Source organism: Podarcis pityusensis (assembly GCF_964106645.2).
Source record: "Podarcis pityusensis genome assembly, chromosome: 10".
In the NCBI taxonomy this organism is placed as follows: Eukaryota; Metazoa; Chordata; class Lepidosauria; order Squamata; family Lacertidae; genus Podarcis; species Podarcis pityusensis.
Genome location: NC_138035.1, coordinates 51734308 through 51759449, shown reverse-complemented (window position 1 = coordinate 51759449; position 25142 = coordinate 51734308). Strand labels below are relative to the sequence as shown.

The 25142-nt window shown below is 42.0% G+C and overlaps 1 protein-coding gene and 1 long non-coding RNA gene across 6 annotated transcripts in view; one reads left to right on the top strand and one right to left on the bottom strand.

The window, feature by feature from the left end:
• PDZRN4 (PDZ domain containing ring finger 4) overlaps positions 1-18488 on the top strand; it is a gene marked incomplete at its 5' end in the record, with an annotated part of 251105 nt that extends 232617 nt beyond the window's left edge. For all 5 annotated transcript variants that reach the window (XM_081022321.1, XM_081022320.1, XM_081022324.1 and 2 more), the window contains 3 exons: positions 6071-6172; positions 10276-10392; positions 16302-18488. In XM_081022321.1, the coding sequence (XP_080878447.1) occupies positions 6071-6172; positions 10276-10392; positions 16302-17828 (1746 nt within the window). In that variant the 3' untranslated portion in view covers positions 17829-18488. The remainder of the gene's footprint in view (positions 1-6070; positions 6173-10275; positions 10393-16301) is intronic.
• Positions 10447-25142, bottom strand: part of LOC308486084 — an 80489-nt gene continuing 65793 nt past the window's right edge. Inside the window, exons 4-5 of the long non-coding RNA XR_013990932.1 lie at positions 10826-11272; positions 10447-10551 (exon numbers count right to left, since the gene is read on the bottom strand). This is a non-coding gene — a long non-coding RNA (uncharacterized lncRNA). The remainder of the gene's footprint in view (positions 10552-10825; positions 11273-25142) is intronic.

Sequence of the window (25142 nt, the reverse complement as noted above, 5' to 3'; positions counted from 1 at the left end):
TGCCATCTCCTGGAGGTAACATCATCAGCACATGATGGCTGACTGAGGAAGCCACAGCACTGGGTCTGGGGCTAATGGATGCTCAGAGAAGGGAGCATACAATGGAGAGAAGTGCTTCAGAGGAGGGAGGAGAAGGAAGGAAGAGTCAGGCATGGTGGACTCATATTGCCAGGGCTTTCTGAGTAAAAAATACGATTTTAATAGAAACTATGGAGGCCCAGGAAAAGCCTGGAAGAGCTCCTACCATACTCTACAGAACAGAAACTTAAGACCACATTTCTTCCCAGTGAGCCTTTTTCAAGTCCAGTGGAAATTCTGAAGAAAATGCCCAGCATGGCATTGCTGTGTTCAGCCAATGCATAACAACATTAGAAGATGGAAAGTAGATAGGGGTGGGACCTATAATGCATGTTAGTGGCAGCATCTGTTGTCAAAAAAATATGAAATCAAGCATCCCTTCCCTAGTAACCTAAGACTTTCCATTCCTGTCCATGGCCGCTGCTTCCCCAGCACGGGGACTGAAGCAAGTTCACACGTGCATGAACCAATTATCCCTTTTATGCAATTTGTGCAGTTTTCCTTTTGTTGTCCAGTGATACTTGTTGATAGTAGCAGGTTGCTTCTGTACAAACAACCCTGCAACTGCTAGGCATTAATTCAGCCTTCCTGAGAGCCTGCTGGCTGTTACAAGATCAATCTGATTCTATCCCACCAGGTCTTTCATTTCCTCAGGAAACATCTTTGCTGGGAAACATAGCTTTACTTCTTACTCTGCTATCAGTTCTGAGAATCAAACAAATCTCTGGAACACAATAGGATCTACAAGCTGCCTGGCTAAGACGGTCCTTGCTTTGCAGGCATATAATAAGTCGTGTTTCAGTGTGAGGGCTTCTGCAAGGATATATTATTTTATTTCTTTGTATATTGGGGGATATGATTTTTTATTTTCTTTTTCTTTTTTGCAGTGCACACATCATATGATGGGGGGAAGGGAGGGAATTCTCATATTGCATTACCTTACTTTGACTAGATGTTGGACTGATATGAATTTGCAGAGATGGACTAAAAAGTAATGAGCCATGTAACAGATCTGAACACTGAACCGTTTTTTGAAAATGATAAAAAAAGAACAAAAATTGATGTTATGGGCATTTTTAGTTCTGTGTACACTGTGATAAAAGCAAAAAAACCTGATGCTTAGGTAGCCCATTTCTGCTCCAGTCAAAGGCAGGTTGTTCTGGTTCAAGAAAATATTACTTATTTATATTTTAAACCATTTCTGAACTGCTTAATATTTGAAAAACTTGCTAAGTGGTATACAAAAATATGTGCAAATTTAAATCATAGCGGACCCTACTTAGCTTTGCCAATATGCTAGCAGTTCTAAGAATTCTCCACAGTGCCCCATGAGAAGCTGATAGACAGAAGCCATGTTCAATAGATTGCATATACTCAATAAAATTGGACCATGTCATATAAAACATTTCTTATTTCGGTTCAGTGTTCTCTTTGCAATGTTGTTAACTAATCCATAAGAATTATGTCCAATATTTGTGATACCCATGATATAAAATTGCAGATGACACCAGACTAGGAGGGATAGCTAATGCTGCAGAAGATAGAATTGGGATTTAAGATAGCATAGTGTCCCAATCAAGGGAAGTAACAGTACCACTCTATTCTGCCTTGGTCAGACCACACCTAGAGTACTACAATTTAAGGATGATACTGACAGGCTGGAACATGTGCAGAGGAAGGCAACCATGATGATAAAGGGTCTGGAAAGCAAGCCTTATGAGGAACGGTTGAGAGAACTGGGTATGTTTAGCCTGGAAAAGAGGAGAATGAGAGGAGATATGACAGTCATCTTCAAATATCTAAAGGGCTGTCACATGGAAGATGGAACAAGCTTGTTTTCTTCTCTGGAGAGTAGGATCTGAACCAATGGGTTCAAGTTGCAGGAAATGATATTCTGACTAAACATGTTTAATAGGTTATTGAATTTTAGTGTTTTGTTGGAAGCCGCCCAGAGTGATTGGGGAAACCCAGCCAGATGGGTGGGGTATAAATATATTATTATTATTATTATTATTATTATTATTATTATTAAGAACTTTCTGACGGTAAGGGTTGTTTGACAGTGGAACAGATTCCCTGGGAAGGTAGTGGATTCTCCTTCCTTGGAGGTTTTTAAGCAGAGGTTGGATGACAATCTGTCACGGATGCTTTAGTTGAGATTCCTGCATTGCAGAGGGTGGACTAGATAACCCTTGGGGAGCTCTTCCAACTCTACTGTTCTCTGGTTCTATGCTTCTATGTGTGTGGCAATGTGATATATGAGTTGGAATCTGATCATTAAGTTTAACAGAAAATGAGTTGTGGTTAGGATTCTCCTTTCATATTGGACAATGTGCTGGCTCAGTACCCATTCTTATGGATGAGATAACTCAGAGCAAGGGAATCTGACAATTTTATTATACTAGGTTTATGTGAAAAGAATTATTTTAAAAGGCAGCATTCTGCAGGCCAAATTCTCAGGATGCTGAACTGCTTCCTTGTGTTTGTCTAATTTTCCAAATACAGCGGTACCTCGGGTTAAATACTTAATTCGTTCTGGAGGTCCGTTCTTAACCTGAAACTGTTCTTAACCTGAAGCACCACTTTAGCTAAGGGGGCCTCCCGCTGCCACCGCACCGCTGGAGCACGACTTCTGTTCTCATCCTGAAGCAAAGTTCTTAACCCGAGGTACTATTCCTGGGTTAGCGGAGTCTGTAACCTGAAGCATATGTAACCCGAGGTACCACTGTAAACTGCCATTACTATTCACTTATGCAGCCATTCCAACATGATGAAATATATAGTTGTTGGATTTTTACATAGTTATTTCACAGGATTATGGCTGTAGTACACAACCCATTGTAGTCATGGGCGCTTCCAAAACGTCCTCGAGGAATGGCTATTCACTAGTAGAGCATCTGCTTTGCATGCAGAACGTCCCATGTTCCATCCTTGGCATCTTCATGGATGGCTTGGAGATAACCCTGCCTGACCCCCTGGAGAGCTACTGACAGTCAGTGCAGACAATATTGAGCTGACAATAGTGACACAAAGTCTGCCGCAGTAGAACATCTGCCATCTGAATTTCTCTTTGGATACCGGAGTTCCAAATTATGTGGCCTTGTGTCAAAGGAGGACTTACATACTTGGGATTTGCCATTGTTCCATTTTTGTTTTCCAACTTTTTAATTATGCAGTGCATGTGGGGGTTTCAGTTCCTCCCAGGCACAGTGTCGGTAGGGCCCACTTCCGTTGGAGTCCTTTGATGATGCCTGAAACTGCTGCCCTGCTACTCTCCTGCATGCTCAGTTACAGAATTTCCTAGCTCTGGCCAGCAGCCAAGTGAAGCTGCTCAATTCATGGGTCCATTACAGCACCATCACTGCTTTGAGGGATGGGCAAGGCTGCAAGATACAACAGAAGAGGGACCAAGGAACTGTAGCGGAGATTGTTTGGCACTTACAGTGGCCCATTGGTGGCAAACTGCCCATGATGCCTTTCCCTTCCTTCCCCACAAAAAAGAATCTGGAGCCAGGCCTTCCTCCTCCAGTTCATTTGTGCCCTCTTGCTCATCCTTGTTGCTGATAAGTTCACAGTAGAAAAACACTGCAAGAAAGCAAACTTAATGTCATTGTTAGAGTGTGCTTTCTGCCTAGGGGCTTCTTGTGCACCGTTCCTCCAAAATGCACCATGTGCATTTCTGTTTGTTGATGAAATGCCACACCAAGGTAGTCTTACTCATGCAGTCTTATGCACAATTGCATCAAGATTCCATTTTTGCAGTATTTTCTGAATGCAGGCATTGGCAACAGGGGCAGGAGAAAAGAGGCAAATGAACCGAGATAACTGAAAGCTGCAGCAAGCATCACATTTTATTTTAAACATCACAAATTATTTTAAACATTTTGATTATACTGGAATTCAGGAAGTATGGCAGGCAAGTCATAGCTAATCCGTAGGAGAGAAAAAACGAAAGCATAAAAGAGCCCCTCTCCTCCATAGCTAGTCAGCAGGTGGGGGGAAGATCCCTGTTTATTTATTAATTCACTCGCTCATTTATGCATTCCATTTATTAATCACCTTATTTAAATATCCCCTAGCCAATATGCAATAGATATAAAACAAAATTTAAAACTGTTTCTAAAACATTTTTCATAGATTTTGGTTGCAACCATAAAGTGAAAATGTTGAGGTCCCTTTCAAGATACTTTAACTCCTTTGAATCCATACACAATTAAGGAAGTTGCAGTAAATATATTTTCTGTATTTTTCCATGTATAAGACTATGGGTTTTTTACCAAAAAAAATAGGTTTAAAATTGGGGCTCGTCTTATATACGGGTAGTGCTGAGGGGTGTTTTCTTAATTTTGAGTCCCCATATACATGGGGGCATCTTATACATGGAAAAATATGATATATTTTAAAGCATTCATACAATAAATTTATGAGTTATTAAAAGGCAATTAGCTTCTTAATTTCATACGCTGCTGATTTGTTCTTCAGTTTCTCTGAACTGAACAGAAGATTGTAATGCTGACTTGAGAGTTCATGTACACAGGTGACTTCATATACAAACACCTGGAGGTTTGAGATGAGATATATATTTTGTCCAAAATTATTCTTACAACCAGCCACTTTATGTTTGATGCGTTAATGCAGGTCAGGGGTAGTTGGCATGTTGCCTTCCATATGTTGTTGGATTCCAACTTCTGTCAGCCCCAGTCAGTTTGTCCAGTGGTCAGGGAAGATGGGGGTTGCAGCCCAAGAACAACTGGAGAGCCCTACATTGGCACCTCCCAATTAATCCAAAATTAAATTTGCAAATTTCAGTTTCAGATGTCCTAAATGTTTCATGTATTATTTTTTTTCTTTTTCTCCCCGCCATGACTGTAACTCTGTTCAGGCATTCTTTCCCCCTCCATAATCACCACTGCACATCTGGAAGCAAAGTGGCATGTTCCCTAGCTCTAGTCTTTTAAGTGTGTGTCACTGTTGCCTCTGCGCATTGGATGACTGTGGGAAAAGCAGTAGTGGTGCAGTGGAGGGGGACTATACCCACCTGCCCCCATCACATGATCATGTGAGGGAATACACCTTGAAAAAGGCTCATGAAAAAAGCAAATGGAAAGATAAGATATGGGAAAAGGTTGGCTGCGCTGCATAAAGATACTGCAATTTTCTCTGCTAATGCTCACATAAGAAGAATGGTTTGAATTTCAAAGATGAGCAATTTTGTATGTTGTTCATCTGGTCCCTGGATTTGCTGCCAAACCCATTAAGAAATAGTTAACACAGGCTACTGTTTGGCATTATCACAAAGTTGTGCTTGGAAAGTTAAAAAGCAACAACTGAAGATTCACTTTTAAGTGTGCACAGCATACATGATTGCTCAGAAGTCCCAATGTGTTCAACAGGGTTTTCTCCTGAGTAAGGGTGTATGGGATTTGCAGCCTCTAGTATGAATTTTGGCACCCAGTGTGTGTGTGTCTGTCCATGTGTGTTCGGGCGCACGCACAAATATCAAATGATTAAATGAAACAGCAATCAGCAGTGGCCTGTAAGTATTGCCTGGTGAGAGATAATGCTGTAGACCTCTAATTGGCTCTCTCTAAGCTTCCAGTATGACTGATTTCAGCTGTAGTATTACCAGTCTTGCTTCCACCAGCACTATTATCTCAGACTGACACTTCCATTACTCTGAACAGAGAAAGATGAACGTCACCTGTCAAGGGCTGGTTAATTGTGTTGCTAGATGTATGTTGCCAGGGCGCAGGTTGGACATTTATGAACATAACTGCTTCCTCTGATGTCCGCCATCCTTCAACGATCGATATGGCTCTTACAGTAAGCGCATAATTGAGTGAAGGCACTTACCACTGAGGGGGCTGAAGATGAGCCCATTGTGTGAGCTTCATTGTCCATACATTTGCCACAAATGAGCTGATATTTGCTCTATATTGTGTGTTGCGCTGTGGAAATGGAAACTAATGTGCCACTTTCATTTGTTTTATAGATAAATGGCCAAGATGTCCAGAACCGGGAGGAGGCAGTGGCATTGCTCTCCAGCGACGAATGCAAGAAAATTGTGCTGCTGGTAGCAAGACCAGAGATGCAGGTTAGAGTAAATAGATGCATTGAGAATGAGGGTGTTTCGCAGGGCACATACATTCACTGCCATCCGCAGATAATGAACAGCTGGCGGGGAAATGACAATGCAGAAGTTCCTGTCAGAATGGAGAAAATGAGAATAGATGGTCTTTACTGTTTTGTAGTTGCAGATGCAAAGTTAAAGGGAGCTTGAATACCACTGTACTAGCTGAATGAGTCTTTAAAATCATACGTACCTATAAGAATGCAGCTGATTGTCTAGTAAAATACACAACCAAACACAAAGAAATATTGAAATTGCCCATATGTAGCAGAAAATGCATGTTGATTTTTCATATGATATAAGTTGGTCTGAAATTCCAATATGGGCTGCTTTTCTGATTTCCATGTCATATTTCCAGAATATTTATAAGTACAAGGAAGTTTCACCACACCGCAAACCAAGTATTAAACTGTACACTGGAATTACAATATCATGTTCATGCACAGTTTAGAACGAATCGTATTTTTGAAGGTCTGTAGCAAATATGAATAACCATCATTCATTGACGGAAAACGGTTCTTCTGCTTTGTGAAAATGTTTCCATATTTTGGAAGGCAGAGTTAGTATGCAGATTCCTAAAAGGAGGAGGGAGAATAGTTGAAGAAAAACACCTAGTTGTACTTCCTTTTATATCCTGCTACAAAGCAAAAAGGACGTTCTGTTGCCCCTATTGTATCCATCTGTCTTTGGTTCAGGCAAAGTTGGTTATATTGCCACTTGTTTCTTGTGTTATTGATCTGATATTTTTCAGCACTGGTAACCGCACAATCTCTATAAATTACATTGAATAAATGTAATTCAGTGTCACCTGAAAGCCTTCCTTTGACTAGTGTAGTTATAGAGGATCACAGTTCGAAGCATATATTTCCTTTATAGTCTTATACATTCTAAATGGTGCTGATAAAAGCAGCTGTATAGTATGGCAGAGGAAAGCAATTCACCTCAGGTTTATGTAGCTTGGCTGTGGCTCTTGTAGGCTTAGATAACTTTCTGAAACTATAAATGGCTTGCTGAAACATTCTGCTTATAGGCTCTTAAGGGGTTTTATATCAGTGATGCATCTGTCTTTCGGGATTCAGTTGTACAACAAACAATGACTACCTGGGGCCTAGCATTAGTCTCTTCTTGCCTCTCTTGTGTGGATAAAACGGTCAAGGGAAAAGAAAAGATGTTATCCTAATTTGCAAAGCATATCTGGAAGGCATTGGTTTCCAAGCTTCTTGGTTAGGCACAGAAATTATCAAGGCACAGAAGTGACCGAGAAAGTACAGCAATGACACATCCAGACATAGTGTTTTATGGATATACAATTTACAGCCAAGTGCAAATCACCCGTTTCAGCCCTTGCTTATTGCTAGCAAAATTTGCATGGCCATCATGGTTGTGGTTGATACAAAATAACGGTTGTGGTTGATACAAAATAACAAAAGTAGCTCTAAATTCCCGCAATGGGACTGCACATCCTGTTACAGTTACTGTTTCAACCATGCTAATTCTGCCAGGAGTGGGATCTAGAAGCACTTTTGATGTGGTGTAATGGTTAGAGTATTGGACTAGGGCTGGGGAGACCCATGTTTAAATCCCAATTCAGCCATGAAGTTCTCTGGGTGGTCTTAGACCATCCTCTCAGTGTAGCTTAAGTGTGTATAGAACTACACCCTAAATTAAGCATGTGACTAAGTACTTGCATTGTACTTGCATTGTCTGAAGTCAAACACTGACTTAGGCTGCAATCCTATGCACACATACCTGGGAGTAAGTCCCACAAAACTCGGTGGAGCTTACATTTGAGTAGACATTCATAGGATAGTGCTGTTAAAAAGCTAACCTCTGAATATAAGCACTGTAAATATATACATGTATATAATCCTTATAAAATATTGCTGTTTTGAATTTCTATATTTGCCTGTGAGCTCAGATTTGTAGGTAATTAGTAATTACAATCTTTGACATAGAAACGATGTTCTAGATCGATGTTTTGAAGGAGGGCCATCATTGAGAGTATCCTTTCTCTTTTTTTGCAGTATTGTAAATTTTCATTTTCTCATACATGTATTTTAGCAAAGAAAAACCCCCACCAATCTTTATATAATAATCATTAAGATATTCTTGCCTAATCTAAGACAAGAGTATTATGAGTAAGTCAGCTACATATTTTCCTATTATTCTTCCCAAGCTATCATTCACCATTCAGTGACAATACAATGAAAGTTATGGGTATAGAGGGTTAGACGTAGAGATTGGAAATTGCCCTATTCTGATTATGTTCATCTGAACTAACGATTAAAAAAACAGGAAATGTGTCCCATGTCTCTACATGCTTTAGGTTTTCTTTCAGTAAAATAAAAAAGCAAGTTAAGGCACATTAAGGATCTAGTAGAATAAAACTGTTGTTAACAAAGTAGTTCCTGACAAATAGGAAGCAACCAGTAGTAAATATGATTAATCTGATATCCATTACAATTCTTGTCTAATATCCATGCCCTGGAGGGACGTGGGTGGCACTGTGGGTTAAACCACAGAGCCTAGGACTTGCCGATCAGAAGGTCAGCGGTTCGAATCCCTGCGACGGGGTGAGCTCCTGTTGTTCAGTCCCTGCTCCTGCCAGCCTAGCAGTTCAAAAGCACATCAAAGTGCAAGTAGATAAATAGGTACCACTCCGGTGGGAAGTTAAACGGCATTTCTGTGCGCTGCTCTGATTCGCCAGAAGCGGCTTAGTCATGCTGGCCACATGACCCGGAAGCTGTACACCGGCTCCCTCGGCCAGTAAAGCGATATGAGCGCCACAACCCCAGAGTTGGTCACGACTGGACCTAATGGTCAGGGGTCCCTTTACCCTTTACCTTATATCCATGCCCTGAACTTGAAACAGGGACAATCTAACTCCTGAGTGTCTACTTCTGAATCCAGCAAGGATGGCTGGATTTATTTACCAAAAACTCTTTCAACTTATCCAATTGATATGAAGAATATTGACACTAGTCAATAGAGAGCCAGTGTGGTGTAGTGGTTAAGAGCGGTAGTCTCGTAATCTGGGGAACCGGGTTCGAGTCTCCTCTCCTCCACATGCAACTGCTGGGTGACCTTGGGCCAGTCACACTTCTCTGAAGTCTCTCAGCCCCACTCACCTCACAGAGTGTTTGTTGTGGGGGAGGAAGGGAAAGGAGAATGTTAGCCGCTTTGAGACTCCTTAAAGGGAGTGAAAGGCGGGATATCAAATCCAAACTCTTCTTCTTCTTCTTCTTCTTCTTCTAGTATTCCTCTTTCCTACTATATGTATCCCCCCCCCCCCCCCAGTTTTCTATACAGAAAAGTTTACTCAGATGCACACAGAAAATGCTCTGGGTTAAATTGCCCAGAATTGGCTTCATTCTGTTTCAGGCAAGTTAGTTCACCAACATATTTTAAAGTAGTACTTCCTGATTTATTTATTTATTTTTTTGAAACGCATCCCTAAGGAACAGCTGGAAAACAAAACATGCCTTAAAGGCACATTGTCAATCAATTACTCTTTTGTTGTTGTAGTTGTTGTGGTTGTAGCTGCTGCTGCTGCTGCTGCTACTGGAAGTTTACCTGAGAAATCAATAAGACAAATGTGATTGAAATACACAATGAGGATGTTGTTGAGGTTCAGGCGGTGAGGCATAACACTGGGGTGGAGGTTGTTAGGGAGAAAGAAGCCAATTGTCTCATGGCCGTATATTAGTATCTCTGGATTCTTTTAAGCTGGTACCCTTAGAAGTAAAGAACATGACAGCTTCGGTATTATGCAGTATGCCTTCTGCACATTTTGAAAGGAAATGATGTTCTGTGCATGCAAGCCTCCTCATTATGAGAGAAAATCGGTGATATGTTTCAAAAAGGGATAAAAGGCCTAAGAGTCCAATTTTTTTAATGATCATTTCCCCCCCCCTGCCTTTTTGAGAGATGAGCTCCAAGACCACAGTATTCCAAAGAGAGTCATTATGTTAAAAAAAGAAGTAGTCAGGCATTGCCATTTGGGTTTACCTTATTTTAGCATGCATTCCCCACTAACCGAAAGTAATGTACTAATATATTCTTTACAGCTGGAAGAAGGATGGCTGGATGATGAAAGGAACGAATTCATAGAGGAGTTAAACTTGGAAATGTTGGAAGAACCGCATAATGAAGCAGTGCAATACGCAGGCAATGAAGTGGAGCAGGTAGGCTTGACACAGAATGCAGTGTCTGAAATGTTACTAGGTTTACGTTTTTAATAAAAAAGGAATCAAAATTATAAATTTAGAAATTTTATTCCTAGGCTTCGGTAGAGCATTGCCATTAACATTCCACAAATAGTGACAAATGAGGGGGGGATCTATCTGCAGTACAGTGGTGCCCCGCAAGACGAATGCCTCGCAAGACGAAAAACTTGCTAGACGAAAGGGTTTAGCGTTTTTTGAGTCGTTCCGCAAGACGAATTTCCCTATGGGCTTGCTTCGCAAGACGAAACGTCTTGCGAGTTCTTGCGAGTTTGTTTCCTTTTTCTTTAAGCCGCTAATAGCCGCTAAGCCGCTAATAGCCGTGCTTCGCAAGACGAAAAAACCGCAAGACGAAGAGACTCGCGGAACGGATTAATTTCGTCTTGCGAGGCACCACTGTATAAGACGAAACGTGAGGAGGAGGAAGGTCAGAATTTTAATACATTTTTGCATTCCTATTATTTTACTTTCCCACCAGATTAATTTGGTTTGCCCACTCCCCTCCTTCCTAAGCAATGCCCTGCCAAGTCACAAACATTTTTCTTCTCTTTGTTTTACTCAGCATTTGCGCATTCCATCTCTCCAGCCACTAAGCACATATCTCCCCTGATATATTCCACCACCTCACACACAAAAAAAGCTCAGAACCAAGACTGATTTCCACACACACAGGACTGGATATCATGGGGGTGAGCAAGTTTCAGTTGTTTGGTCCCATTCCTTTGCCTCAGAAGTCTTCAGTGACAGCTGGTGCCAGTATGGGAAGACTTGCCGAGTGAGGTTTGGTTTGGTTTCCTGTCCCCATCCCTTCACCTCTGGTGTCTTCAATGAGAGCTCTTGCCTAGTAGAGAAATAATAATAATAATAATAATAATAATAATAATAATAAAAGTATTTATACCCCACCCTCCCCAGCCAAGACCGGGCTCAGGGCGGCTAACAACCAATAATAAAAACAAATTGATTAAAATACAACTTAAAAAACAAGATTAAAATACAACATTAAAACATTAAAATGCAGCCTCATCACAGGAGGAGAAAGGAAAAAAGAAAGAGGGGGAGGGAATCAAATTGATTCTGAGCCAAAGGCCAGGCAGAACAACTCTGTCTTACAGGCCCTACAGAAAGAAATCAAATCCCGCAGGGCCCTGGTCTCATGAGACAGAGCATTCCACCAAGCCGGAGCTAGTGTTGAGAAGGCCCTGGTTCTGGTTGAGGCTAATCTAAATTCCTTAGGGCCTGGGACCTCTAGGGTGTTGCTATTTATGGACCTTAAGGTCCTCCGTGGGGCATACCAGGAGAGGCGGTCCCATAGGTACGAGGGTCCTAAGACAAGGAAAGACCAAGGGTGAGGGCAGAAGAAGAAAAAGTAAACGTGGCTCCATATAAGCACAGGGTTGCTGTTGTTCCCGATACTGGACTTGAATTAGATTTTATTGTGAGAATATTTTGCAAGCCATTTTAGAGCTTCTTGAGGCTATAGAACAGGGTAAATAAGCTAAATAAAATGATGCTTAAGATTGGCTAGTGACCGTGTAGTGCTTTTAATCTTCTTGAAAGATCCTGCATAGAGATTAATAAAGGCAGTGGTGGGACTAGCTCATGTCTTCTCTGTGGTAATAAATACTGCTGAATTAGAGTCAGTTCACCCAAATCCTATTAGCTTAATCAAAGGCACTTTTTCTCTTTCAGTTCTGCATTCTCCCACAAACCTTCATAATGTGGGTTAATTAGTGACATGAAGCATTGAGATTTGCACCCATAAAGAACAATTAATATGACATGTTCTGTGCTGAAATTGTTCATTTTGAACAAAGAAAGGAATCAACCGGTTACACTGTAAGACATAGCTCTTGTTATTCAATCTTACTGCGTCACATTCACACCAATGCTTGCCAGATAAGAGGCGGACCTTAACCCTGGAATGCATATTTACCCTGTTGTTCTTTTTACACCCCTTGGCAACAGGGTTGTTGTTTTTTAAAATGTAGTTGAAGTTAACAATGCCTTTTTAAAAAGCAGCTTCCTCAAGTGCTCTCTAAGATTGGTCATAGCATGTTTGTGTGGAAATTCAGGAAAACTGTAGCTTGCCCAGCACGAGAAACAGAATCAGGGCTGGGATAACCCCTTTTTTCCCCTTTGAGGGCAGCATTCTCTCAGAGGTAATCTGTTGGGGACTGCATAGCAGTGATGGGCAGGGCAAAGCCAAACTGTGCAGGTCACTTTCCTTCATGCCCAGCAGCAATGAGCAATGTGGGTCAGTGCAATGTGGAACACTTTTAATCCCAAAGATTGACAGGTATTTAACAAATTGCCTCTGATGTATCAAGTTCAAGCTGAGCAATGGTTGTGGTTGGGCTAGGATCTATACAGCAGATTTCATCTGGATCTTCTCATTAATTGTTGACTTCAAAATGTAGTCACAGTATAGAATCAACAACTGTGAACTGAGACATCTGGAGGGAGAGAGTCTTATGTATGATAGACAACTGTGGGTCAGTGTGGGACAAGTCTCCAACAGGCTAATATCAAGGCTGAGCCCTAGAACTTACAGATACAGTGGTGCCTCGCAAGACGAAATTAATCCGTTCCGCGAGTCTCTTTGTCTTGCGGTTTTTTCGTCTTACGAAGCACGGCTATTAGCAGCTTAGCGGCTATTAACGGCTTAGCGGCTTTAAGAAAAAGGAAACAAACTCGCAAGAACTCGCAAGTCTTGCGAAGCAAGCCCATAGGGAAATTCGTCTTACGGAACGACTCAAAAAACGGAAAACTCTTTCGTCTAGCAAGTTTTTCGTCTTGCGAGGCAATCGTCTTGCGGGGCACCACTGTATAGGGATATATATGAACCATTTATCATACACATAGTGTATTCCTCATAGTGGTAAACAGGCCAAAGGCCATGTCTTAAGGCAAACTTTAGATTCTACCATTCTCATTTTAGAAACTTTAACACTCTTGCTTGCTGAAAATTGGACAACATGGGAGAGAACATTAGAATTATAGCTCAGCTATAATATCAGCAAACACATGGGTATCTGTCAAGCACTCATTGAGAATCCTAATGACAGACACACTAAGGCATCAATGCAGTGGCTCAGAACTGGCCAGGTACACCCTTCCGTCAACTTTTTGATTTCATTTTTAGTTTAGTTTACACTCCAACACACTTTAATTGCTTTTATTCTAACTGTTGTGACCTATTGGCATCAATTTATTCTAACAACTGTGCATAAAAGACTAGCTGGTAGGCTTGTGCTCTTGAAGGTAATAATGAGGCTTTATGTGTATGTCACTAATTCCCCTGCCTTGTCCATCATTGTCTGTCTAGGTAGAGGGAAAATAGCAATTACTAACAGTGTAGCCTCATAGAGTTTTGTTTCCGGTTATGCGTACCCTATATTTTCCCACATCGTGTTTTATTATTACTAGCCATTATGCTTAATTGTGTAATTACACCTCTTAAAGGAGAAAGCACATTTGCCTGGTGCTGTGTGCACTTAGATTTATTGTAAATAGACTACGCACTCTTTGGATGAAAATTGTGTCAGGGAAATGGGACAAAATGACTTTACTGTTTAGTTGTGGTGGGCCGAGTGGGAGAAAACATGCCCCTCTTCACTGCTCTGACACATAATGCTGTTAGCATTAGAGGTGAAATAAATAGGTGCAGTTAATGGAGGGTGAGTTAAAAGGGATCCACAAAAATGTTTGACATAATGGCCAAAGAAGGCAGACCATTTTGTTTTAACTATATGGGAGACTAGAGTTTAACTAGATGTTTTCCAAGGGAAAATACAGTGACACATATAATCCCCTCTATCAGCAATTTCCTACAAAATCATTAGGAGTGCAGCAGATGAGAGCAAGAGATACCTCCCATTGTTGTTGTTGTGTGTGTGTGTGTGTGTAAAAAACACATTATCTGGACTGGCAACCACCAATGACAAATACATCCTCTACAAATTTGGCAGACAAACTACCTTATTGGGCCCTCAGCCTATGACACCCGAGTCAGCTATACAAAATTACTGCCAACTGCATGCCACAATTATAGCTAGCATTTGAAATAGACGTGCTTCTTAGCAGAGCACATCATGGTGCCAGTTTCTACTGGTACAGAGCCAGTGTGAACACAAATATCTGTTATAATAGCACCCAAGGTACAAATAGTATTCCCATCACTGTGGATGGCATTCCTAGTATAATTTGAAATTCATCAATAGGGATAAGGCAGTGGTAATCCACCAGGGTCAATTTCTGTTAAGGGTTGTTGTTGATGTTGTTTGGCTGGTACAGGTTATTTCAAACCTTTCTGGGCTTTATTCTGCCAGTGCAATACAGACACACACATGTATGTATGTACAGTGGTACCTCCGGTTACAGACGCTTCAGGTTACAAACTCCACTAACCCAGAAATAGTACCTCGGGTTAAGAACTTTGCTTCAGGATGAGAACAGAAATCGCATGGTGGTGGCATGGCAGCAGAGGAAGGCCCCATTAGCTAAAGTGGTACCTCAGGTTAAGAACAGTTTCAGGTTAAGAACGGACCTCCAGAACGAATTAAGTTCTTAACCCGAGGTACCACAGTATATGTAAATGTATATATATTTGGCAGCTGGATATGCAGTCTTGCACAAGCTAAGTGGAGAGAGGAATATACAGAACATGAACATGCATTGAATGCACATCCAAGTTCAAATATCTCCTAGCACAGTTTTCTTTTCACTGACCTGTATGCCCTGTAGTTATTTATGTTCCCAGAGTGGTTGATAGGGTAGAAAAAAATGTTTATATATGTTATTATAATAAAACACAGCAACCAGTGCTATTTTTCTAGAAAAAGAGGTACCGAAACTCACCATGAACACCTTCCTCTTTCTCTTAGAATGGCAATGGCACTCACCTGAGAGGTGCCAGAACTGAGTTCCAGCAAGTTCTGGTTGGAAAAAAAAGCCCTGATAGTAACTAACACAGAAAATACTATCCACCTACAATATTCTATGCTGGGGTTTTTCCCCCATACCCCACTGGCCTTGTTAACTGTTATATTACTGTACAGCAGGCTTCTGAGATGTTTGGAACTTGCAGAAGAAGCTCTTCTGCAGATTGCAGATGCTAGGGTATATAAAGCAAAAGGTGGCCTGTTAAGTAACCTAATCCTGAGCTGTATAGGCCTTATTTGTTAGTACCAATACTTTGGACTAGGCCCTGTAGCAAGTTGGCAGCATTAAAGGAGGCCATGGAGCAGGGCTGGTGAGGGCTTTGGCCTGGGAAGAGGGAGTGTGGTTTTAGGAGTGGCTTGGAGAAGTGGTCTGAAGGGCTGCATTCAAGGCATGTTGATGGAAATGTCCATGTCAATCAGTTGGGGGGTTTTTTGGTCATCGTAGCAACTCTTTAACTTAGATTGCTATTATTCACATGATATACAGAAAGAAGAACAAAGGCTAAGACAATGTGATTTGTCTGAGTAAACCCATAACTGAGCCAGGGTTTAAATGCAGTTATTCCTGTTCCAAATTCAAAACTCTCTCTCTCCCTTTTGCACAGGAGCATGTTCATTTCCACAAGTATGCTGCCAGCAGTCCAATAAAATAATAATAATAAATTTATTCATTTGTACCCCACCCATCTGACTGGGTTGCCCTGGGTATTAGCATTTATAAAAACACAATAAAACATTTTTTAAAAAAAATTCACTATACAGGGCTGCCTTCAGGTGTCTTCAGAAAGTTGTGTAGTTTACCTGTTTGACATCTGATGGGAGGGCGTTCCACAGGGTGGGCGTGACTACAGAGAAGAGAACTTGATTTAAGATATTTAATTTAATACCTGCGATAAAGATTAATTGTGGGCCGTTTTGATTTTATAGCCCAAAAAGCACGAAGAGGAAGACGGCACAACAGATACTGCTACCTCATCATCTAACAACAATGAGAAAGACAGTGGAGTGGGTCCCACCGACGAAAGCCAGCGCAACGACGAGAGCTCAGAGCAAGAAAACGCACCAGAAGAGCAGAAAAAGCCGACCCCAGAGACCCAGCAGGAACCGAGACAGAGCCCGGACACTCTGGGAAGCCTCGAGCTCCAGTGCAACAAGAGCGTAGTGTCTGGGGAATACATTGAGTCTGATTTTGTTGGCAACCAGGAGGAGGACTGCGAAAGGTTTCGCCAGCTGCTGGAACTCAAGTGTAAGATCCGAAAGCACGGCGAGTATGACTTGTATTACTCAAGCAGTACCATAGAGTGCAACCGAAGGAAAAAGGACGGGGTGGAGCATGAGCTGCAGCTGCTCAATGAGGAACTGAGGAACATTGAGCTTGAGTGTCAGAGCATCATGCAGGCTCACCGGCTTCAAAAAGTGAAAGACCAGTACGGAGACATTTGGGCACTGCAGGGTGGTACGTTTAGGAATTATAACACCAGTATAGACCTTCCAGGGGGGAAACTGGACGACATCATAGAGCACCCAGAGAAATCGGACAAAGACAGTTCCAGCGCTTACAACACAGCAGAGAGCTGCAGAAGCACTCCGTTGAACGTGGAGCGATCCCCTGACAGTTCTCTCCAGCGGATGATTAGCATCACCAATAGGAAAAACCTCAGGAGTACCATTGTGGCTAACCAGTTGTCTTCGAGGCAGAGTGGCAGGGAGACAACGCCAAACAAAACCAAAGCTGCTGAACAAAACAGTTCTGTTGAGGAGAAGGAAACGGTTTCAGAAAGTAGCAAATCGACAGAGCAAGAAAGGCAGAGCCCCGAGCAGATTCCTTATTTGTCCCCATACCACGGCTCCTCATACAGGTATGGGAATATCCCTGCACACGCTAAGCATTATCAAAGCTATATGCAGCTGATACAGCAGAAATCTGCTGTGGAATATGCCCAGAGCCAGCTCAGCCTAGTGAACATGTGCAAAGATTCGCAGAAGTGTACGGAGCCCAAGATGGAGTGGAAAGTGAAAATAAGGAGCGACGGGACGAGGTATATCACCAAAAGACCTGTAAGAGACAGAATCCTGAAGGAACGTGCCTTAAAGATTAAAGAGGAGCGCAGCGGGATGACGACGGATGATGATACAATGAGCGAAATGAAGATGGGTCGTTACTGGAGCAAAGAGGAACGGAAGCAGCACCTGGTGCGAGCCAAGGAGCAGAGGCGGCGGCGGGAATACATGATGCGTAGCAGACTAGAGTGTCTTAAAGAGAGCCCTCAAAGCAGCAGTGAGGGCAAAAAGGAAATTAACATCATTGAACTCAGTCACAAAAAGATGATGAAAAAGAGGAACAAGAAGATCTTGGACAACTGGATGACTATCCAGGAACTTATGACACATGGTGCTAAATCTCCGGATGACACAAAAGTACACAATGCTTTTTTATCGGTTACTACAGTATGAATATGTCTATTCTGGAAGGGAAAAAAAGTCTACTACCAGTTTCGGTAGAGTACAATTGCCTCGTTCAAAGTGGCATTTTTTTATATATTTTGTGACTGTTTATAGTTTGATCTTTTTTGTAAGCAAATTACTTGGTAAATTTACATTTGGTTTTTCATACAATAGTATTTTCGTTAACTGGTAATTTTGCAGTCTTTCTTTACTCTGCAATATATTCATAATATTGATTTCTATTTTAAGGAAAAAGCAAAACTTAAAAAGGAGGAACTGATTACTTTCGTATCCAATTTTATGTACTGGAAGTTAAAAACCGAGTCTTTTCCTCTAGATTTCTTTTTTAATACTTTACTAAAACTACAATGCCAAAACAAAATCCTTTCTACCTTACTCTTGCTTTTTGGCAGTTTAAATTTTTTAACATTGTATGTTCTGTCTGTTTCTAAACCACATGCCACATCTCCTCATGAAGCTCAAGAACTGCATTTATCCAACAGCACATTGTACAGTAATTTTTAAATTGCAATTGTCTTTGTCCAAGTAAAGTGTTGGTAAGAAACTCTTCAGTGATATGTTAATGGCATTGGTTGTGTAGCTAGGTGATATGTGGTATTTGTGAAGACTGAAGAGAAATAAATTATTTCTTATCTTTAAGAAAAATGATCAAGGGCTCCTTTGATTTTAATTTAAATTCCACTTGCATACGTGATATTTGAGAACTCTGCTTAAAATGTCAAATATGTGAACTAGTTTATGAGCATTCCTATGAATGCTTATTTACTCTCTTCTAGTTTTTCAGCAGATTTTCTATAACATTGCTGGGTTGGGCAGATTATTTTAAGGCAGGAGCCCCAGTAGTTAGTTTCGCATCAGAAAAAGGGTCAGTTGTTGCTTCTGGTGATTGTGGACTCGGTACTCAACCTACAGTTGTTGTGTAGTATATGAAACAGTGCATATAGTTTTTCTAGGCCTGTAAATCCTTAATTTATTAATGAAAAAAATGAGAAGTGAGGTAGGAGTGCTAAACCATAATAAAATAATACAATTCTGCTATCATTATTGGCAGACTTAATATTCAGCCTGTACAAGTAATGAGCCCAAAGCAATCAGAAAATGAAGGCAATAACTGTAGCAAACTTTTATCACACCAGGCAAAACTTCATTCTGCAATGTTGGTGGATAATAAATAGTCATAAATATGTAATTGAGATATGTTTGGGAAAATAATGTGATATGCTTTCCAGTTGAATAACATTTTTTTTGCCCCTTCTATCCCTTCCTGGAAGAAAATTGGTTTTCGGTTGCAAAAAAGCACTTTTATTTTTCCCTGTGAGATCAATGGAAACATGAAATGTGTCATGTCTTTTTCTCTTTTAACAGGTTTTCATGCTTAAAATGCTGTGTTCAGCATTAAAAATTGACACCAGTTGCTTGGGAAAAGATTGCCTTGAAACAAACTGCACAAGACGTGTCAGTTCTCTGGGCTACTGTTAAAGAATTACTAATGTCTTAAGATCAAAACAAAACAAAGCAAAAAGCATATAAAATATTGAGGCAGCACTCTTTTACTTCTAAGCCATCTTTCTGATTTCAAGAGTTTAACTCAAAGGCATCTAAGTCCATGCTTTTTTTAAAAAAAAATGAAAGTGAAAAATGCACATTAAACGTGCAGCTTACCTGCTTAGCCACCTGCCGCCATGTTAAACCACCTGCTAGACTTAGGATGCAACCCTACTAAGAAAGTAAGCCAAGCCTGCTGAATCAGGCCAATGGCCCATCTAGTATAGTATCATGTTCTCACAAGTGACCAACCAGATGCAAGCACCTCAACCACACCTTGCCTCCTTGCAACTCCCAACAACTGGCATTCAGAGGCTCTGTGAGTGGAAGTAGAACCTAGTCATTGTGCCTACTAGCCATTGATAGCCTTGTCCTCCATCAATTTGTCTAATCTTCTTTTAGAGCCATCCAAGTTGGTGGCCCTCACTGCCTCCTGTTGGAGCGAGTTCCATATTAAATATGTGTTGCGTGAATAAGTACTTTTTCATTTGTCCTGAATCTTCCAACATTCAGCTTCGTTGGATCCACTTTCTACATGCCGTGCATAATCTTATAAACTTCTACCCTGTAACCTCTTCCTTGCCTTTTCTCTAAACCTGGGTTTCCCAAACTTGGGTCTCCAACTGTTGTTGGACTACAACTCCCATCATCCTTAGCTAGCAGGTCCAGTGGTCAGCGATGATGGGCGTTGTAGTCCAGAAACAGCTGGAGACCCCAAGTTTGGGAAACCCTGCTCTAAACTAAAAAGTCCCAAATGCTGTAAACTTTCCTCATTTACTCCATCCCCTTGATCATTTTGGTTGCGTTTTCAATATACTTTTTTAGGTGGTTCAATTAGAACTGCACACAGTATTTCAAGTACAGTTGCACCATAGTTTTGTGTAATGGCAATATGATAGGAGCAGTTTATTTTCACTTCCTGTCCTAGTGATCCCACACAGGGAAGTTGCCTTTTCCCACAGCTGCTGCTCTCCTATGTACATGGGAGTAAGCCCCATTCAGTGAGACTTAACGTATGCATAGACATGTATAGGATTGTACTGGAAAATTCACCAGAAACTTTTTTTCTACTAAGAACTAGCAATCTGAGATACTTTTACTGGTGTGTTTTTACTTGTCAACATTTACATGGGGAAAACAACTGCCTTGCATAGACAAAAGGCATTTTTCATGCAGGAATCTTCATGCCAATATTTTTCTTACACTTTGTATTTTTGTTGGGGTTTTACCTTCCAGCTGGCTAATCAAGAACATATATATGTTAAGTAGTTCTCTGCCATGTAGGTTTTATTGGTCTGCTTCTAATTTATTTAATGTTGATTGTTGTTGTTTTTTATTTTAAAAAATGCAACATAAAATTTGGGCTATAGCAAAAGAAGGCAGTTGCTTTAAGCCCAGCATGTTGGGAAGGGGTCTCATTAATATCTCTTAGATGAAGACAATTGATTGCCAAGTTAAAAGCTCTTCATTTCGTGTAGTTAACAAAAAACAGATTTGAGGAATATTATATTTTCAGCAATTAAGGGGGTTGGTTTTTTTTTAGTAAAAAAATATATTAAAAATCCCTGTTCAGAGACCCCAAACTCTTGCCAAAGAGCAAAGAAACATGCAGACACAGCATGTTTCAGGCTCCATCTGGATGAAATGAAAGTACCTGATTAATAACTGTCTGAAGTTGCAGACTTAGGCCATGGAGGCCGCTTCTTGGTATTGCTCTCCGGTTTCTGTTTCTAAAGATGTAGGACTAGCTCTGTTGAGAGACCAGCTGCCTTTGGATCTCCCTCGACTGTCACCTAGCAGCAGCCATTCCATCAGGCTATACGAACAGCTCTGCCACCAGGCAAAATGAGACATGTGCCTCAGGCAGCAGATGATGGTGAGCAGCGTACAAACACACAGCTGTTTGCCCTTAGCTCCCCCTCCCCCGACATTCCTCTCCACTGGAGATCAGAGCTATATGTAAGCCACTGGCCTGTTGTGCACCTCTCAAACTAGCCCTGCACTGGATAATTATACCTTGCTGCCAAGGTAGAAGTAAGATTCAACAGCCAACCCAGTGGGCTTCTGTACATGAAATTGGGGAGAGCAGGAAACTTGGTCTTTGCTTCATACCACAAAATGTCTTGGGCCAGCTTAGACAGGCTATGCAAACTGTTCCTGTTCCATTATTATATGAAAAGCCGGTGCCTGAGTGCATTTTTATCTCTGTGCATTTTCCCTTCCCATGCCTGGCTGCATACATACCATACATTGAAAGCACAAGAATCCTGGGAACTGTAGTTTATCCCCCATATAGCTACAATGCCCTCAACAAACTACCGTATTTTTCACCCTATAAGATACACTTTTCCCCCTCCAAAAATGAAGGGGAAATGTGTGTGCGTCGTACGGGGCGAATGCAGGCTCCTTGGCTTCAGTGATAGCAACGCAAAGCCTCTAAAGCCTGCGCTCCGGAGGCTTCGTGTTGCTTCCGCTGAAGCCAGGAGAGTCTGCTCTTTGAGGCTGGTGGTGGGGGAAAGCAGCGCTTCCCCCATCGCCAGCCCCAGAGGATGGGGGGCACAATCTGGGTCAAAAAGCCCGCAGGAGCCGCACGCTCTTTAAAGAGCACGCTGCTCTTGGGGGCTTTTCCCCAAGGAGGGAGAAGGGACTGACTGGCGGAGTCAGTCCCTTCTCGCTCCTGTGGGCTTTTGCGGGAGATGGGGGAATTCCCCCACCTCCCGCAAAAGCAGGCAAAAGCCGCACACTCTTTAAAGGGGCTGCGCGGCTTCTGCTGGCTTTTCTACGAGGTGGGGGAATTCCCCCACCTCCCGCAGAAGCCGTGCGCTCTTTGAAGGGGCTGCGCAGCTTCTGCTGGCTTTTCTACGAGGTGGGGGAATTCCCCCACCTTGTAGAAAAGCCCGCAGGAGCTGTGCAGCCTTTAAAGAGCGCGCCGCTCTTGGGGGCTTTTCCCCGAGGAGGGAGAAGGGACTGACTGGCCGTTTCAGTCCCTTCTCCCTCCTGGTCGAAAAGCCCGCAGGAGTCGCGCACGGCTCCTGTGGGCTTTTGCGGGAGAAGGTCTTGGAGTAGCGCACAGGCTGCGTGCAGCCTGTCCACTGCTCCCAGAGCTGCTGGAGGGGGAATCATATTTTTTTCCTTGATTTCCCCCCCCCCCTGAAAACTAGGTGTGTCCTATGGGCTGGTGCGTCCTATAGGGCGAAAAATACGGTAATTCCCAGGATTCTTTGGAGGGATTCATGTGCTTTAAATGTATGGTGTGTACGCAGCCCTTTCCCCCCCTTTGTTTGCTTTTTGTCATGTCTTTTAGATTGTAAACCTGCCTTTTTTTAATTGATCTGAAAGCTGTTCTGGGAGCCTTTGGGACTGCAGAGCATGGTAAAGAAGTGTATCTACTTACTATTCTTATTATTAATAGCACATTTAGTAACCTTTGCTAACAGTAAAGCTAAAATAATTGGACCCAGAATTTTAAAATTTGCCATACTTCAGACTGAAGCCTTAAATTTATGCTGCAGAGAAAAAAAGCATTATGAGGATTAGATCTCCATATTTTAAAGCTAAACTACATGTTTTAAAGCTGTTTATGCATCCCGCCGATATGACTAGGGTGGCTGGAGCAGCGCAAATTGCCATCTGCATGTTCAGACCTTGGCCATCGTATCTAACAACTTCTAGTCAAAGAAGACTAGTAAAATAGACCCATGAGATTGCGAATGGCTTCCTATAAGCATCACTTAGCATGTATGTGATAAATTATCTGGATCCAGTCTAGTCTGGCTTTCAGAAACTGCATTGCTTTTGTGGTGGATGACCTGCCATGGAAGACAGACAAGGGAGAGCACATCTCTTCTGGTAGTGCTCTTATCAGCGATATTCAATGCCAGTCTCAGAATGCACTTGGGCACCAGCTGAGAATAGGAGGCACTAACTCCACTAATACCTGCAAAGTCAGCCTAACACATTTTGCTGCCTAAGGCATGTTAACACAGGGTGCTAGAGACATACTTGGGGACTCTGTTTGAAACCACCACCCACCAACATACATAAAAACATAATAAAACATTAAACATTTTTTTTTAAAAAAACTTCCCTATACAGGGCTGCCTTCATATTTCTTCTAAAGGTTGTATGGTTACTTATCTCCTTGGCTCGGGGGTCGCCTAACTCCATACCCTCCAACATTTTTCCAGTGAAAATAGGAATGCCCTAAGGAAAAGTCATGGGACGCGGGTGGCACAGTGGTCTAAACCACAGAGCCTAGGACTTGCTGATCAGAAGGTCGGTGGTTTGAAGCCCCATGACGGGGTGAGCTCCCATTGCTCGGTCCCTGCTCCTGCCAACCTAGAAGTTCGAAAGCATGTCAAAGTGCAAGTAGATCAATAGGTACCGCTCTGGTGGGAAGGTAAACAGCGTTTCGCCAGAAGCAGCTTAGTCATGCTGGCCACATGACCCGGAAGCTGTACGCCGGCTCCCTCGGCCAATAAAGCGAGATGAGCGCCGCAACCCCAGAGTTGGTCACGACTGGACCTAATGGTCAGGGGTCCCTTTACCTTTAAGGAAAAGTCAGGTGCTGTGGGATCAAATCAAGAAACCAGGACAGCTTCTGTAAATCCAGGACTGTCCCTGGAAAATAGGGACACTTGGAGGGTCTGTGATAGGTGGCCACACCAACTGCAGCCTGATGACAGAACAGCAGGCAGGTGGGCGAGCAAGAAAGTCGCACAGGTGGCTGGACCAGACATGTAGCAGAGGAATAGCCAGGGCAGGCCACAACAGCTCTCCAGAAACCATACTGCTCAGTTGCTGCTGTGTTATCAGGGCTGCCATTTTCATCTCAGCAGCATTGCAGGCTGCTGAGTAAGAAAGTGCAAAGCAGGATGGGGCTGGTGAACAACATGAGCAGAGGCAGCAGTGCCTAGTAGTTAAATAAAGCTGTTGCTCGTTTAAAACCCCCGAACATGTTTCTTGTGTCTTTATTCCAGGGGCAAACTCTACTTATCCCTATGAATCTTTATCGGCCCTAGGCAGAGCCAACACTTAAGAACCTGCAAGTATTATTTAACCATGCAGACTTTGCAGTCCTTTCATTTTGCTGCCTCTGCTTGTCAGCAACTGGATCTTTTGTCTTAATTCAGGCAGAGATAACCACCCAGCAGTGAAGGCTCAGACCTGCTTTGCAAATACTTTACAAAAGACATGTTCAGTGCTAGCAGCAAGGCTGGCTGTGCTGACAACTTTAAAAGGTGGGGAGAACTTTAAGCAGTGGGGTGAATTTTAAGAAATGCCCATCCCTACAGTAGATTCAAAAGAAAATATAATTTAAACAAAATGGCATATTTAAAATTGTATAATAGAAATGGGAAAAGAGCCATGGATTTAACTGCTGGACTTCCTTGATGTATGTGGAAAGAACAAAATAAATTTAGGCAGTGGGAATATCATAGAATTCAAAATCTCCTGCTTCTTTTTTCCTTTTTTTGCACTTCAAAGAAATCCATATTTTTTAGCTTATTTAACCCCTCTGGCAAGATCTGCAATGTATAAATATTTTGACAGCATGCAAAGTATCTTCTTAATGTCATATAGATGCTATGGCAGTGAGCAGTTTGGGCTAAATAAATATTCATGTTGGCAAAAATTCCCTCAGCCTTCCAAACGAGACCCTAGTATCAAGAATTCAAAAAAGAGAGTTGGCTTTAGTTCCCTTACGTTCTTTTCAGGTTTACTACTTGGCTGCCTAGGCAGAGTCAAGAAATGCCC